This window comes from Budorcas taxicolor, chromosome 15, assembly GCF_023091745.1.
Source record: "Budorcas taxicolor isolate Tak-1 chromosome 15, Takin1.1, whole genome shotgun sequence".
Taxonomy (NCBI): domain Eukaryota; kingdom Metazoa; phylum Chordata; class Mammalia; order Artiodactyla; family Bovidae; genus Budorcas; species Budorcas taxicolor.
In genome coordinates, this window is record NC_068924.1 from 8,601,280 (window position 1) to 8,620,108 (window position 18,829).

Sequence of the window (18,829 nt, forward strand, 5' to 3'; positions counted from 1 at the left end):
AGCTTTAAGCCAACTTTTCCACTCTCCTCTTTCACTTTCATTAAGAGGCTTTTTAGTTCCTCTTCACTTTCTGCCATAAAGGTGGTGTCATCTGCATATCTGAGGTTATTGATATTTCTCCCGGCAATTTTGATTCCAGCTTGTGCTTCTTCCAGTCCAGAGTTTCTCATGATGTACTCTGCATAGAAGTTAAATAAGCAGGGTGACAATATACAGCTTTGATGTACTCCTTTTCCTATTTGGAACCAGTCTGTGGTTCCATGTCCAGTTCAAACTGTTGCTTCCTGACCTGCATACAGGTTTCTCAAGAGGCAGGTTAGGTGGTCTAGTGTTCCCATCTCTTTCAGAATTTTCCACAGTTTATTGTGATCCACACAGTCAAAGGCTTTGGCATAGTCAATAAAGCAGAAAGAGATATTCTTCTGGAACTCTCTTGCTTTTTCGATGATCCAGCGGATGTTGGCAATTTGATCTCTGGTTCCTCTGCCTTTTCTAAAACCAGCTTGAACATCAGGAATTTCACGGTTCACGTATTGCTGAAGCCTGGGTTGGAGAATTTTGAGCATTACTTTACTAGCATGTGAGATGAGTGCAATTGTGCGGTAGTTTGAGCATTCTTTGGCATTGCCTTTCTATGGGATTGGAATGCAAACTGACCTTTTCCAGTCCTGTGCCCACTGCTAACTTTTCCAAAATTGCTAGCATATTGAGTGCAGCACTTGCACAGCATCATCTTTCAGGATTTGAAATAGCTCAACTGGTATTCTATCATCTCCACTAGCTTTGTTCATAGTGATGCTTTCTAAGGCCCACAAGACTTCACATTCCAGGATGCCTGGCTCTAGGTGAGTGATCACACCATCGTGATTATCTGGGTCATGAAGATCATTTTTGTACAGTTCTTCTGTGTATTCTTGCCACCTCTTCTTAATATCTTCTGCTTCTGTTCGGTCCATACCATTTCTGTCCTTTATCGAAACCATCTTTGCATCAAATGTTCCTTTGATATCTCTAACTTTCTTGAAGAGATCTCTAATCTTCCCCATCTGTTGTTTTCCTCTATTTCTTTGCATTGATCGCTGAAGTAGGCTTTCTTATCTCTTCTTGGTATTCTTTGGAACTCTGCATTCAGATGGTTATATCTTTCCTTTTCTCTTTTGCTATTCACTTTTCTTCTTTTCACAGCTATTTGTAAGGCCTCTCCAGACAGCCATTTTGCTTTTTTGCATTTCTTTTCCATGGGGATGGTCTTGATCCCTGTCTCCTGTACAATGTTAGGAACCTCCATCCATAGTTCATCAGGCACTCTATTTATCAGATCTAGTCCCTTAAATCTATTTCTCACTTTCACTCTATAATCATAAGGGGTTTGATTTAGGTGTTGAGGTTTACCAGTATGCTACAACAAAGTAGAGGAGAGAAAGGGAAACGTTTGAGTAAAGATGAGAAAATAAAGAGTTTAATTTGGGGAATTGTGAGAGTCCATTGTAATTAAAATACTTTGGTTTTTCCTTTCTTTCTTTCTTTCTTTCTTTTATTTTTTTGTATAAAGTAGGAATAAATGGGTATAGATACACGGAGAGTGAAAGATAGTTGAACAGTTTTAAGGCAAGTGTAGATTCTGAACGTCATGTAGGTAGGTACACTGCACATTCTAGTCAAAACCCCATTCCTATCATCAAGCATTATAGCATGCAGGTATGTTTAAATATTAGTTGAACCATATGAAATACTTGCTGTTCATTCATTTTTAAGTGGCAAAATAGAAATTTAATAGATTTCAACTTCATATCTATTAGATGGACTAATGAAAAAATGTGGAAAATGTGGAGAACTTCAAATATACTCATGGATTATTATTGTATTCAGTAGAAGGTTATGAGTAATTTCAGCATGTATATGACATCTTCAAAGCTGTGCTCTGAGAATATTCCTCTGGTAATGGGGAAAACCATGGCTTTTATGGGAGAGTAGGGGGAATTTTTTTTAAAAAGAAGGAAACCCAAGAAAAATGGTTAAATGCATTCTTAAATTGGATTGAAATTTTCATTTTTGTTGATTGAAGTTTTGCTCAATTGGTTAGTTGATTGGAAGGGCAGTAAAATAAGAGAGAGATCTGTTCAAATTGGACTAAAATAAATCTTGGGTGCCAATCATACCAATTTTTCTAGAATACATCTCTAAAAGACTAGGGCAAGCAATTCAAATTGTTTCCAAAGCCAAGTAGATACTCTCCTTAAAGATGTAAAAATTATAGCAGGATGGATAAGAACATCCTTACCTTTTTATATGTCCAACTCAAATCTATTTGAATTAAATGATTATAGATATATGTGATTTTAAGAAATTTAGTCCTACAAATTTTTTAGTCTATACCTTAACTTTCCTTACTAGTACATAAATTAGAAAATAGTATATAATAATTATATAAAACTTGTAAAACACAGGAAAGCACAAAATTAAAATTACCTATAATCCACCTCTTAGGGGTATTCTGTGAACAATTTCGGGTATCTACTATATGTAGGCATAGACATAAAATTGGTATCTACTTATATTGATCTATTCCTGTCAGCTATTCTTATTACATTCGTTTGTTTTCACATCTCATTCTTATATTTGTGACTATAAATAAGCTTTTACGCTTTACAGATCTCTCTGCTTCTCACTCTTTTGGGCTTCCATGTTCAGAGGCCTGGCTTTGTCTACTGGTAACATTCTTAGTTTCTCTTGCCTCCCTTCACTATTTCTATCAATGTCTGAGTCCCTTCCTCAAATATTAATCTTGACACCAGTCAGCTGCCCAAGACCAAGTCAAATATATTTAGGCTTCACTAGGCCTCTAATACAAGTCATTTCGATAGAGGCAAGATGTTAGTTGATTCCTACTCTCTCATCCTTATGATATTTCAATTTCCAGGTAAACTGATTCCTGGAAAAAGCTGATTGCTTTATTCTTTCTAATTTCAAGAACCATGAATTTCCTTATTTTTCCTTTATAATATTATTTAATAAAATTGTTCATTTATGAAAAACTTCAAATCTTAAAATTTATATCCTTTCCCAGCCCCTTGATGGATTCATGATCCCAAAACTTATCTTGGATTGGTGTTGATGGGAGGGAGTAGGGAGAGAAACTTCTTGCCACCTTAAACAGTAGCTTCTGTGTAGTAGAAGGATTCAAGTCAATTTGTAATGAGGCCCAAATTCTGAAATTAATGTGTATGGACACAAAGTAGAAGGTAGCAGAAGATTCCTTGTTCCCTTCATACCTTGATTTAGTTGTAGTTTCAAAGGTCTAGGATTGAACAGTCTTTTGATTATTTCTTAATTGAGCCTATTTTTACCCGATTCTTCCTAGAGGCCAAAAATGTGTTTCTTTACATTGCTTAATATATGAATGCTCATTTTCTCTCATTTACAATTTCTTAGACTCTGGAAAGAAACACACACACACACACACACACACACACACACACACACAAACACACACAAGATACCCAGGGTCTATATTGTTTTATGTTCTTAATATGTAAAAGACTGTCACAGAGGAAACAACAAAACAGCTTGTTCATTAGCAGACACAGCATGTAGATGGAAACAGAGGGACAGAAACAAGGCCCTAATTATACCCATGAATTCCTTTTCTTTCTGAGAAAACAAAAGAAGACTTTGTTTTCCCCTCAGTAATAATGTCCTTTAGGGCTTGTGCTAAGAATATATTTTTCCATATGTCTGTGAGTCAGTATGTGAGCCTGATCATTGTTGCCTAATAAACACAACATGAATTCCCACCAGAAGTCAACTAATGGGCACTTCAAGTGCAATTTTCTGTGCGTGTTAAATGAGGGAGTTGGAAACTTCACTGTTCTGAAGCTCCTTTGGTGAGGAGGGGATTATTACAAAAGAGTTTCAGTAAGTCTTTACTTAGATTATTGTCTCATAAAAGAAAAAAAAAATACACTATAATACTACCCCTCCATAGGACACTTTTTATATTTTGGGATACAGGGTTTCCTTAGCACCCATCTGAATTATAGCCCATTTTCTCTGTAACTGGTACCCACCCTCCTTGGTCTAGAAATGAAAATTGGTACTTATTACAATAATTGTAAACAATTTTTAAAACGTATATGACATATTTTATGGGTTTCAATAACAGTTTTAATATATGCAGATGGAGAATAAACAAAAGACTTGTGCCTCTGGAAAAGCAATGTATTCTTCATTTCAGCCAAGATTGTCTTTGCTCACCAAAAATACAGAAAATGAACATGGAATAATGAAGGCTTAATATTTGTGCACTGCTGGAGTGCCTCTGGGTGATTATATTTTAACAGAAGTTAATGGCCAAGTAATGGAAATAATGAGCTGAAGTGAAAATCTAATATGCGTTTGATGAGCAGAACATTCTGAATGAAAGTACACTAGAGGAGAAAATCCCTATGGACTGTTTCATGTCTTAGTACTCCTGGAACAAATTAGTTTCAGTATGAAAATGGACGTGATCGATAAAGGAACTTAAGTGGACATGTGCTGGTGATTTTTTAAAGCAATGGGACAAAACCTGGAGATTCCATAAAAATGTATATATATATATATATATATATATATATATATATATATATATAGTTTAAAAATCTTCCTCTCTATTTCAATTACTCTCTATGTATATTCATTACACGTATATTAACATGGCCTACGATAGTGATTGCAGAACAAGTAACTATTGAGCCTACTAGTTTAAAAACTATCCTAATAATATTGAACCAAGAATAGGTAAGGTTGGTGAGAATGGCCACACCATGAAAAATGCCAATAAGTGTAGGTTTGGAGTCTGATGGATAAAGTATGTTAACATAGATTAGCAAATTTATCATATGGAAGGCACTAAAGGCTTTTTAATTGCCAGATAATAACTTAATTTAGGCATGTTTCCCCTAATTATTGGAGAAAGGATAGGAATGTGTTAAAGTTTTTCAGAACTACTGATAACAAAAATTAAGACCAGTATCCAAAGATTCAAAAGTTCAAATGACACCATCATCATCACCACCACCACCACTACTGTCCACATCAGCAGCAGCAGCTTTATCAATACAGTAACATTCACTGAGCACTTACTGAATGCCATATACCAGCCAATGTATTTTACACACAAAATTTCATTTATTTCTCAGTACCTAACACTTATGCTTATTATTTTAGATGCTAATTTTACAAGAAAATTAAGTAACCTGTTGAAAACTCATCATCTTCCCACTTTATACACTGAGTTCTACTGTTACCCACAATGTTAAACTGCTCTGTAAATTATAAATGCTAGAGACTTAAAAGCAATCATCATCATTATTAACAATAATATGATTTACTGTTTGAGCAGCAGTTCATACAAATCATTTCCTGATATAGACAATTTATTCTTATAAAAAACAAATGACTATAAACAACTCACAAACTCTGACATAATCCATTTTCTTACATATTTTAGTTGTATCACTTAGGGTCAAATGAATGAAATATTTTGTATGTATAACTTATTTGTTAATCATATTTCTTCTAAAATTCATGTTATGTCTTAGTTATTCTTTCTTACATTTTAAAATATGCATGCATGTGTGCATGTTAAAGTATCTTTAATCTTGTCAGTCTCTCTGTGACTCTATAGACTGCAGCCTACTAGGCTCCTCTGTCCTTGGAGGTTCTCCAGGCATGAATACTGGAGTGGGTTGAAGTGTTCTCCTCCAGGAGATCTTCCCAATCCAAGTATCAACCCCCTGTCTCCTATGACCCCTGCACAACAGTAATACTCAAAATTCTCCAAGCCAGGCTTAAGCTATATGTGAACTGTGAACTTCTAGATGTTCAAGCTGGCTTAGAAAAGGCAGAGGAGCCAGAGATCAAATTGCCAGCATCTGCTGGATCATCGAAAAATCAAGAGAGTTCCAGAAAAACATCTATTTCTGCTTTATTAACTATACCAAAGCCTTTGACTGTGTGGATCACAATAAACTGTGGAAAATTCTGAAAGAGATGGGAATACCAGACCACCTGACCTGCCTCTTGAGAAACCTATATGCAGGTCAGGAAGCAACATTTAGAACTGGACATGGAACAGCAGACTGGTTCCAAATAGGAAAAGGAGTACATCAAGGCTATATATTGTCACCCAGCTTATTTTAAATTATGCAGAGTACATCATGAGAAACCCTGCGCTGGAAGAAGCACAAGCTGGAATCAAGATTGCTGGGAGAAACATCAATAACCTCAGATATGCAGATGACACCACCTTTATGGCAGAAAGTGAAGAGGAACTAAAAAGCCTCTTGATGAAAGTGAAAGAGGAACACGTTTACACCCGTGGCAGATTCATGTTGATGTATGGCAAAACCAATACAGTATTGTAAAGTAAAATAAAGTAAAATAAATAAAAAATTAAAAAAGAACTAAAAAAAAAAAAAAGAAAGAGGAGCATGAAAAAGTTGGCTTAAAGCTCAACAGTCAGAAAACGAAGATCATGGCATCTGGTCCCATCACTTCATGGGACATAGATGGGGAAACAGTGAAAACAGTGGCTGACTTTTTATTTTCGGGGGGTTCCAAAATCACCTCATATGGTGACTGCAGCCATGAAATTAAAATATGCTTACTCCTTGAAAGAAAAGTTATGACCAATCTAGATAGCATATTCAAAAGCAGAGACATTACTTTGCCAACAAAGGTCCATCTAGTCAAGGCTATGGTTTTTCCTGTGGTCATGTATGGATGTGAGAGTTGGATTGTGAAGAAAGCTGAGCACCGAAGAATTGATGCTTTTGAACTGTGGTGTTGGAGAAGACTCTTGAGAGTCCCTTGGACTGCAAGGAGATCCAACCAGTCCATTCTAAAGATCAGCCCTGGGTGTTCTTTGCAAGGAATGTTGCTAAATCTGAAACTGCAGTACTGTGGCCATCTCATGTGAAGAGTTGACTCATTGGAAAAGACCCTGATACTGGGAGGGATTGGGGGCAGGAGGAGAAGGAGACAATAGATGAGATGGCTGGATGGCATCACCGACTAGATGGATGTGTGTTTGAGTGAACTCCAGGAGTTGGTGATGGACAGGGAGGCCTGGCCTGCTTGGATTCATGGGGTCACAGAGTTGGACACGACTGAGCAACTGAACTGAACTGAACTGAACTTGAGATTGTAGTCTTAGTGAAACTCGACACTGCCGAAAATGTTAGTAAGTTATATTTTGCAAAAGTGCCTGTCAATTTTTAAGAATAAAAATACATTATCTTTGATATTTGTTATTAAAGTAAACAAATTTACATATTTAAACATATAGTTCAGGGTAACAAAATGTTAACTAATTGTGTCCAAATCTTACTTTTACTTAAATAAAAACACCTTTCAATATTATTGCTAAATAGCATTTTGAACAGAGGTATTGAAATATGGAAAATATTAGTGATCTTAGTTTCATGCCATAGTATTTCACTGTTAACCAAGGAGTTAGCAGTAAATAGAATAGGGAGCAAGAAAAATGGAAAATTCACAACTATGCATTTTGACTTCTGTAAAATAAAAAGTTTATTATTCTCACATTTTTGTAATAGAAATTCATAATCCCATTCCTCTTTCAGTACTTTTGATTTGACAAAAGAGATAGCACCACGCTTATTAAAAACAATGTGATATTTACAAATAGTTGATGAGGGACATTCTAAGGTGAACTGAAATAAATAAGATAAGGCTCACATGTTGTTTCCAAACATAAAACAAAGTAATGCATTTCAAATGGAATGGCTTATACTAATATGACATATATATTTTAATGATATTATGAGAAAATTTAATACATTCAAAAAAATGATCTGCTTTATTGACTATGCCAAAGCCTTTGACTGTATGGATCATAGTAAACTGTGGAAAACTCTGAAAGAGATGAATACCAGACCACCTGACCTGCCTCTTGAGAAACCTATATGCAAGTCAGGAAGCAACAGTTTGAACTAGACATGGAACAACAGACTGGTTCCAAATAGGAAAAGGAGTATGTCAAGGCTGCATATTGCCACCCTGCTTATTTGACTTCTATGCAGAGTACATAATGAGAAATGCTGGACTGGAAGAACAAGCTGGAATCAAGATTGCTGGGAGAAATATCAATAACCTCAGATATGCAGATGACACCACGCTTATGGCAGAAAGTGAAGAGGAACTAAAAAGCCTCTTGATGAAAGTGAAAGAGGAGAGTAAAAAGTTGGCTGAAAGCTCAACATTCAGGAAACGAAAATCATGGCACCTGGTCCCATCACTTCATGGGAACTAGATGGGGAAACAGTGGAAACAGTGTCAGACTTTACTTTTTGGGGCTCCAAAATCACGGCAGATGGTGACTGCAGCCATGAAATTAAAAGACACATACCCCTTGGAAGGAAAGTTATGACCAACCTAGATAGCATATTCAAAAGCAGAGACATCACTTTGCCAACAAAGGTATGTCTAGTCAAGGCTATGGTTTTTCCAGTGGTCATGTATGGATGTGAGAGTTGGACTGTGAAGAAGGCAGAGCACCGAAGAATTGATGTTTTTGACCTGTGTTGTTGGAGATGATTCTTGAGAGTCCCTTGGACTGCAAGGAGATCCAACCAGTCCATTCTAAAGATCAGTCTTGGGTGTTCTTTGGAAGGAATGATGCTAAAGCTGAAACTCCAGTACTTTGGTCACCTCATGGGAAGAGTTGATGCATTGGAAAAGACTTTGATGCTGGGAGAGATTGGGGGCAGGAGGAGAAGGGGACGACAGAGGATGAGATGGCAGAATGGCATCACGGACTCGATGGACATGAGTCTGAGTGAACTCCAGGAGATGGTGATGGACAGGGGGGCCTGATGTGCTGCGACTTATGGGGTCGCCAAGAGTTGAGCATGACTGAGTGACTGAACTGAACTGATGCAATGTAAAGTATATGTTCTTACTAGGATACTACAAAATCATTGTCTTCTGTTATAATGAAAGGTTTGTGTGAGGTTTTTGTTTCTTTGTTTTCTTTTTGTTTGTTTTTTCATATTTCTGAGCAACAATCATTAAAAATTTATTTCAACCATATTAAATTCAACCAAATGCAACACTGAATTTACAGCTTGTAATTTGCTTCCCAATCTCACTTGCACTAAGAAATAGTTGTTTGTTGTTTTTTTTTTTTAACAAAATATCCATAATGTGAGAGATAAGTCACTTCAATCATATCCAACTCTTTGTGACCCTATGGACCATAGGCCACCAGGCTCCTCTGTCCATGGGATTCTCCAGGCAAGAATATTTGAGATGGCTGCCATGCCCTCCTCCAGAGGATCTTCCCAACCCAGGGATAAAACCCATATCTCTTGCATTGCAGATGGATTCCTTACCACTGGTGCTACCTGGGAATCCCAATGTCTGTGATAATCCATATCAATTCTCGGCAGCATAGAAGCTTGGGCCTGACCATAATCCAATCATTCATAAATTATTTCATTAGAGACATGCAATTTAAAATATTTCTCAGATTTGAATGGGAAAGGCATATATTCCAAATATATTTTTCAAATATGTCAAAATATTCCAAAATTACCTAAGGAATTGTTTAAATGGGTTCTAATGCTGACTTAAATTATTTTAGCTATAAGTTTACTGAGACCGAAACATAAATCAAAACATAAATTCCTTATTTTTATAGATCAAGTAAAAAACATAACCTTAAACAACATATACAACATTATTTTAACATAATAGAGGATAATATTTTATCAAACCACCATTTGCAACACCAGATAATAATGATTGGTAATGCATGGGACTTTTGAATTTGTCATACTTAGACTGTTGTGCAATTATGTGATGCCCTCACCATTTTTTCCCACTTCTAGTCCTATCCTCTGCTTTGACTTTAAGTATCAATGACAGACCTTTATATGGTAGAAAGTTCTCTGTACATTCCTCATTTGCATATAGCAACTGAAATAATTCTATAGTATTTTTCATTAACATAATTAAAGCAAAAATGAAAATTTAGATGCAAATTTCGCTTGGCAGTATTCTGTAATAAAGGGATTACCCAGGATATCAAGAATATGTTTATATTATTTTAATACTAACATTGAAATGAGAACCCATCATCTAAAAATTATTATAGATAACTTCTGGGTCCTTAAACCTGGAGACCCAAAATGAAAAATTAGCTAACTGAATGAAAGTGTTTGCTTTCTCCATAAGCTGGTGAAATTCCCAGTTGGTGCTGAAATACCACAAAAAAAAAAGAAGTATGGCCATTTTGAGATAGAACTTTTTCCTTTATAGATCACTTGTTCTTTCCTTTATAGATCTTTTTTTAATCATTATGAAGACAAAACCATAGCTCAGTCATTTCATGAAATATGTCTCAAAATTATGTTAAGACTCATATATTTTGTCTGTATCATCTGCAACTTCAGAAAAGTCTGATATTAAAGGTTTAAATTATGAAATAGACTTCTAACCTTTTATTCTCTCTAACTGCTTTGTCTCCCTTCTTCCAAGAGATAGTTGGTTTTGGAGATCCTTGAGGTTTGCACTCTATGATGACTTCTTGGTCTTTGGGAATAATTATTGTTTTCCTCAGTTGATTCAGTGCAAAAGTGGGAGCTGAAGCTATAAAAAAGAAAAGGTTAATTCTACCAGAAGCAATGACAGTAATTTCTAATGGATGACTCACTGAGATTGGGCAATTTTATCTTTGGAATGCATTATTAATAAAATCATAGGATATCTACACATATAAAAGGCACTAATTTGAAATTTAATTTAATTATTACTTAATAGGTATCTTATTGGCTGTCCTTTTCTTTAGCAAGTTCTTACTATTGTGGGGCCTACTGAACCCGTGTCTCCCGCTGTAAGCACTTTACCATCTGAGCCACCAGGGAAGTCCACAGACAAAGGTTGTTTCCAAGAATGAGATGCTTTAATTATAATTAAACTTTAATTGTGAAAGCTTAATGATCCCCTTGGGCGAAAGGTGAAGGGGTTGAATATGGGTCTGTTTGGGCCTTCCTTTGGAAAAATGGAGGCTATGGATAAAGCAATCCTGTGTTACCTGTTTCTAATCTCTGAGTCTTGACGCATATTTTATTTAATAACATGCATGTGTGTGTGTGTTTAGGCTCTCAATCATGTCCAATCATTGTAACATAATTTTCCAGGCAAGAATACTGGAACAGGTTATCATTTTCCACTCCAGGGGTCTTCCTGACCCAGGCATGGAACTGGGATCTCCTGCACCTCCTGCATTGGCAGGCAGCTTGTTTAAACTGGGCCACCTGAAAAGTCCATTTAAATAGTATACAAAACTAAATGTAGAATTTTAAGAAATACATTTTTAAGAAATTAAATCATTTAAATTTCAACTCATTGGTTTCAATTATTCACCTAAGCCTGAACATTCATTAATACTTATCTTGTATTACTAGAGTTTTATTAATAGTTTTCATGTAAACTTCCCAAGACATTCCAGTAGATAACTGTGGTTAAGAATGCTGAACTAAAGTTCAGTGCAGATCAGTTGCTCAGTCGTATCCAACTATTTGCGACCCCATGGACTGCAGCATGCAAGGCTTGCTGCACCACCAAATCCTGGAGCCTACTCAAACTCATGTCAAGCCCATCAGAGATGCCATCCAAGCATCTCATCCTCTGTCATCCCCTTCTCCTCCTGCCTTCAATCTTTCCCAGAATCAAGGTCTTTTCAATGAGTCAGTTCTTCCCATCAGATGGCCAAAGTATTGGAGTTTCATCTTCAGAATCAGTCCTTCCAATGAATATTCAGGACTGATTTCCTTTCGAATGAATTGATTGGATCTCCTTGTAGTCCAAGAGACTGTCAAGAGTCTTCTCCAACATCACAATTCAAAAGCATCAATTCTTTAGTGCTCAGCTGTCTTTGTATTCCAACTCTCACACCCATACATGACTACTGGAAAAGCCATAGCTTTGACTAGACAGACCTTTGTTGGCAAAGGAAATGTCCCTGCTTTTTAATATGCCGTCTAGTTTGGTCATAGGTTTTCTTCCAAGGAGCAAGTGTCTTTTAATTTCATGGCTTCACTCGAAGTCTTACTGTTTCCACTATTTCCCCATCTATTTGTCATGATGTGATCGGACCAGATGCCATAATCTTCTTTTTCTGAATGTTGACTTCTAAGCCAACTTTTTCACTCTCCTCTTTCACTTTCATCAAGAGGCTCTTTAGTTCTTCTTCACGTTCTGCCATAAGGGTGGTGTCATCTGCATATTTGAGGTTATTGATATTTCTCTCAGCAAACTTGATTTCAGCTTTTGCTTCATCCAGCCCAGCACTTTGCATAATGTACTCTGCATATAAGTTAAATAAGCAGGATGACAATATACAGCCTTGACGCATTCCTTTCCTGATTTGGAACCAGTCTGCTGTTCCATGTCCAGTTCTAACTGTTGCTTCTTGACCTGAATACAGATTTCCCAGGAGTCAGGTGAGGGGGTGTGGTTATTTCCATCTCTTTAAGAATTTTCCATAGTTTGCTGTGATCCAAAAAGTCAAAGGCTTTGCCATAGTCAATAAAGAAGAAGTAGGTGTTTTTCTGGAACTCATGTGCTTTTTCCATGATCCAATAGATGTCAGCAGTTTGATCTCTGGTTCCTCTGCTTTTCCAAGCCCAGCTTGAACATCTGGAAGTTCATGGTTCATGTATTGCTGAAGCCTGGCTTGGAGAATTTTGAGCATTACTTTACTAGTGGGTAAGATGAGTGCAATTGTGCGGTAGTTTGAGCATTCTTTGGCATTGCCTTTCTTTGGGATTGGGATGAAAACTGACCTTTTCCAATCCTGTGGCCACTGCTGAGTTCTCCAATTTTGCTGACATATTGAGTGCAGCACTTTCACAGCATCATCTTTTAGGATTTGAAATACCTACCTGTAATTCCATCATGTCCACTAGCTTTGTTTGTAGTGATGCTTCCTAAGGCCCACTTGACTGCATTTCAGGATGTCTGGCTCTAGGTGAGTGATCACACCATCATGATTATATGGGTCCTGAAGATCTTTTTTTGAAGATTTTTTCTGCCCTTAATTGTGCCCATCTTTGCATGAAATATTCCCTTGGTATCTCTAAGTTTCTTGAAGAGATCTCTAGTCTTCCCATTCTATTGTTTTCCGCTATTTCTTTGCATTGATCACTGAGGAAGGTTTTCTTATCTTTCCTTGCTATTCTTTGGAACTCTGCATTCAAATGGGTATACCTTTCCTTTTCTTCTTTATCTTTAGTTTCTCTTCTTTTCTCAGCTATTTGTAAGGCTTCCTCAGTCAACCATTTTGCCATTTTGCATTTCTTTTTCTTGCGGATGGTCTTGATCCCTGCCTCCTGTACAATGTCATGAACTCCGTCTATGGTTCTTTAAGCACTCCGTCTATCAGATCTATTCCCTTGAATCTATTTGTCACTTCCAGTGTATAATCGTAAGGAATTTGATTTAGGTCATACCTGAATGGTCTAGTGGTTTTCCCTACTTTCTTTAATTTAAATCTGAATTTGACAATAGGGAGTTCATAATCTCAGCCACAGTCAGCTTCCAGCCTCATTTTCGCTTACTGTATAGAGCTTCTCCTTCCTTGGCTGCAAAGAATATAATCAATCTGAATTTGGTATTGACCTTCTGGTGATGACCATGTGTAGTCTTCTCTTGTGTTGTTGGAAGAGTGTATTTGCTATGAATAGTGCATTCTCTTGGCAAAACTCTGTTAACCTTCGCCCTGCTTCATTCTGTACTTCAAGGTCAAATTTGCCCGTTACTCCAGGTATTTATTGACTTCCTACTTTTGCATTCCAGTCCCCTATAAAGAAAAGGACATCTTTTTGGAGAGTTTGTTTGTTCTAGAAGGTCCTGTGGTTCTTCATTGAACCGTTCTTCAGCATTAGTGGTTGGGGTATAGACTTATATTACTGTGATATTGAGTGGTTTGCCTTGGAAACAAACAGAGATGATTCTGTCGTTTTTCAGATTGCATCCAAGTACTGCACTTCAGACTCTTTTGTTGACTATGATGGGTACTCTGTTTCTTCTAAAGGATTCTTACCCACAGTTTTAGATATAATGGCCATCTGAGTTAAATTCACTAATTCCAGTCCATTTATTTCACTGATTCCTAAAATGCTGAAGTAAAGAATATGTGAAAAAACAAACAAATGAAAAAAGAGACACCTTTATATCTAAAAGAGAAACTGGAAAATATCTCTACAAGTTTACTGTATCTTAAATATTTATTTATGCCAATCTGACAATCTTATGAATATTTCATTTGTGTTTTATGTTCATTACATAGAAGTATAGCATAGTTATACTTAGCACATAACACATAACATTAAAACATATCTAATGTTTTAGCATAGCATATCAGTCAGTCAAGTCGCTCAGTCGTGTCTGACTCTTTGCGACCCCATGGACTGTAGCCTACCAAGCTCCTCTGTCCATGGGATTTTCCAGGCAACAGTACTGGAGTGGATTGCCATTTCCTTCTCCAGGGGATCTTCCCGACCCAGGGATTGAACCTGGGTCTCCCACATTGTAGACAAACGCTTTACCGTCTGAGCCACACAAACAGAAAAGGTACCAACTGAGATGAGTTAAGAAATTGAAAGAAAAGTTTAGGAATTTATAGAAAGATAACATATTTGGTTGCTTACTGGAGATATACCTTATTAAAGGTAATTTTGAAAATATATTTTTGAATAAGAAAGGGACCCATTTGAGAGTGTTTCTGGATAAACCATTGATTAGGTGAGTGCTGAAGCAGTTTTTAAATTCAGAAATACAGGTGTATGAGTTAACAGGAAAGTAAATATTTTTTGATTGGTTAGGATGTAATACACTGAAACATGGACTTCTGTATCAACATTGGATGGATTTGTTATAGTGTGAAAAAATTTCAAATTAAACATTCATAATTCATGTTGATTTATGGTGTATTATATTTAATTGATATATGAAAGGCACATTTTCAGATTCCAAGAGCTTGGGTGTTTCTGTTAATGTGCTTTGGGTCAGTGGGAAGTACAAAGCACAATCAGGCTTTCGCCCACTTTTGAGAAATGGTGTGTTAAGATCATCTAAGTCTCTCTCTTTGTATTATAATTATCCCAGAACCAAAATTTAGAAAATCTTGAGAGTGAGAAAAAGGAAAATCAATTCCAGTGACCTAAAGAGGCTCAATCTGGTAGTCTATTCCCCTGAATTGAATTTTTCTTGTAGTAGAGTGTGAATTAGTGCTAGTGTTCTGGTTATATTATAGAATGTAACCCTATGAGCTTCCTGTGCCTGGCTTTAGGAGGGCTTTCATCAGCCTGTTAAGGTGATAACATCCCTTTGACAGAAAATGCTTTCTTGGGAGTCCTGCCTTGCAGGAGTCACATACCTACTGGTAGGTAGGAGCAGCTTGGGAAAATACTAAGCATCGCTATGTTGATAACCTATATTCTGATCCTCTACCCTTATGACAATTTTCCTTGAAAGTTAGCATACTTTTCTTATGTGATTTTTTAAAGCCATAGAAAAGATATAGTGTGTAAATCTGTTAGGATTAAAACTAAAATTAAAGAAAATAAAAGTTATGGGACAAACTGTATGCCATATAACCTTATCTCCCAAAATTTAAAAAGTACATTCAGCAAGGCATATTATTTCTTTTTAAAAGATAAAATAGGTTTTTACAATCACATCATAAACCTTCAGTATAGTAAGAATTAGAGCATGATAAGAAGCCACATTTCTTTCCTATTTATTTAGTTAGAAACTGCATACCTAAAATCTTCAGCTCAGCACTTGCATAAATGGTTCCATATTTATTTTCGGCCAAACACTGATACATTCCAGCATCTGATTGATTCACGTTGTGGATCATCAATACTCCATTAACCATCTCAACCCTACTCTGTAATGGAATAAGAAAAATAGATATAGAAATTGAATGTTTCACACATATTTTGCAGTTACTCTTTCCTAGATTAAAAAAAAAAAAAAAAAGCCTCCAACTTTGAAACCCCATAGACTATAGCCCTCCGACTCCTCTCCGTGGAATTCTCCAGGCAAGAATACTGGAGTATGTAGCTATTCCCATCAAGGGATCTTCCTGACCCAGGCACTGAAGCTGGGTCTGTAGGGAACAAGGTATAAGGAAGGTTGAGAAGTGCTTGCAAATGAGACTCTCAACCAGGGCTGAACATTCTTGCAAATGAGATGTTCTGCCCAGTGTAGGGAACTAGGTATAAGGAAGGTTGAGAAGTGCTTGCAAACGAGACTCTCAACCAGGGCTGAACATTCTTGCAAACGAGATGTTCAGCTAAGAATCCTGTTTGTTCCCATGGGAAAAGAACATTTCTTGCACACAAGGATGTTTCTCTGATTCCTCAAAAGGAACAGACCCTGGGACAAAACGGATTCTTAGTTGATAAGGAAGTTCCCCAAAACAAAGTCTTAGCTGCAGTAAATAAGTCAAGGTAAAGGTTATCTCGCCCTGAGCCTGCGCACTGTATAGTCTCTGAATCATAGTGCTTTGCAACTTGCCCTGTAGGTTGTTGTGCAAGGGATATAAAATAAAGCAGCTGTAAAAAGCAAGTGTTAAAATATAAAGATTCAAACCACTCTGCAGTGTTGGTGTTTCATTCCGTCGCCAGCATGGGTCTCCTGCATTGCAGACAGATTCTTTACCATCTGAGTCAATAGGAAGCCCTCACAATTAATACAGTTGAACATTGTTTCAACTTAGAAAAACAAATTTACTATGCATTATTCTAATGCAAAATATAGCTATGTCGATCAGAAAAGAAATTATAACTATATCTTCTTATAGTCATTTTTATGAATTTTGCTTTTGATTATATTTTAAAATAAGATGTTTTTGTTTGGTATACTAGTTAAGCTTATGAAATACAGTCATCAGATAATGCTTTTATTGAATTTATTTTACAGATAAGAAGCTGGAGTTTAAATGTAGAAAGGATTGAGACTGCAGATATGTAGGATCAAGATTAAATATAGTCCACTAAATTTCAAGAATCTCTTTATTATATTGATCTAGTCAGATGTTTGTCTTTTCTCTCACTTCCCAGCACAATGACATAGATTTGAAAAAAATTAAAAGCTGTCCTATAACTGGAATCTTTATAAAACTTTTGGTCAGAAAATGTAAATTTTGTTATCAGATGAAATAATACAGAAGACAGAAAATTAAGCACATGCAAACTGAGGTAAACTGAGGCCAAGAGCACACTTTAAAAACAAATTCTTAATTTAAAATGTTGTTTAACAATCAGATATCTTATCTATTTGACATTAGGTAAATCACTCTTTTAATTTTAGTGAGCAGTGCTTTGCTTACCTATCAACAGGGATGTCCAGTAATTTGACATCATTTTTAAAATGAACCCATTCATTCATCTGCCAGTGGAATTTACTGGGTTGATGAGAGTAGACAATATAACCAGCACAGGACCCTTCCCAAGGGTTATGTGATATCCCAAGAAGATTAGAGAGACAGGCAATAAGCCAATGTCCCAGGATTCCTGCTCCTTCCCTCTCAGTTTTCTTTAACAGTTCTCCTACTCTTTTTATTTGTATAGGCCTTCTTCTATAACTGTGCTTTAGCCTTAGTGATTTTAGAATAAGGGAATAATGGAGTTGGATGTGACTGTGGGGGTGATATGATCCAATTTTTTGATTTTACAAAAGGGTAAATCAAGATCCAAAAGGGCAAACTACAGAAACGAGATCCTTTGATAATGGCAGAACTTGGGGAGAAACTGTGTTTGGAATTTCAATTTACAAACTTTCCCTCCCTTTTGTCCATAGGTAATTAACAATTTCCCCTTGGCCTTAAAAGGGATACAACAAGGGAAAGGTGAAATTATAACAATTATTCTGATATTAAATGGTGATTTATTTTCAAATCTGGTACTTATTAAGTTGTTTTAAAAACACTTACTAGATTTACTAAAAAGCAATTTAAGTCTATATTAGAAAGATGTCATGGAAAGAAACTGCCTAGGACACAGAAGACTAAGATTCTCTCCCAATCATGTCTCTTACTATATATGTGATCTTATAACAGGAGCGAAAGTGGCAGGGCACAACTTTTGAAAGAAGAACATAATCCAGTTCAGTTCAGTTCAATTCAGTCACTCAGTCATGTCCTACTCTTTGCAACCCCATGGACTACAGCATTCCAAACTTCCCTGTCCATCAAAAACTCCTAGAGCTTCCTCAAACTCAAGTCCATCGAGTTGGTGATGCCATCCAACCATCTCATCTTTTGTCGCCCCCTTCTCTTCCTGCCTTCAAACTTTCCCAATATCAGAGTTTTTCCAAAGGAGTCAGTACTTCATATCACATGACCAAAGTATTAGAGCTTCAGCTTCAGTATCAATCCTAACAATGAATAGTCAGAACTGATTTCTTTAGGATTGACTGTTTGAAACTCCGTGCTGTCTAAGGCACTCTCAAGAGTCTTCTCCAAGACTACAGTTCAAAAGCATCAATTTGATGCTTTTGGCATAGCCCAAGGAGTGCTTCTTCAGCACTCAGCTTTCTTCACAGTCCAACTCTCACATCCATACATGACCACTGGAAAAACCATAGCCTTGACTAGACGGACCTTTGTTGGCAAAGTAATGTCTCTGTTTTTCAATATGCTGTCTAGGTTAGTCATAACTTTCCTTCCAAGGAGTAAGCCTCTTTTAATTTCATGGCTGCAATCACCATCTGCAGTGATTTTGAAGACCCAAAAGATAAAGCCTGAGAC

The 18,829-nt window shown here is 36.6% G+C and overlaps 1 protein-coding gene across 1 annotated transcript in view; it reads right to left on the reverse strand.

Moving 5' to 3' along the window:
• CNTN5 (contactin 5) overlaps window positions 1-18,829 on the reverse strand; it is a 654,757-nt gene that overhangs the window by 326,177 nt on the left and 309,751 nt on the right. The window contains exons 9-10 of the mRNA XM_052652997.1: window positions 15,835-15,964; window positions 10,506-10,656 (exon numbers count right to left, since the gene is read on the reverse strand). Of these exons, the coding sequence (XP_052508957.1) occupies window positions 10,506-10,656; window positions 15,835-15,964 (281 nt within the window). The remainder of the gene's footprint in view (window positions 1-10,505; window positions 10,657-15,834; window positions 15,965-18,829) is intronic.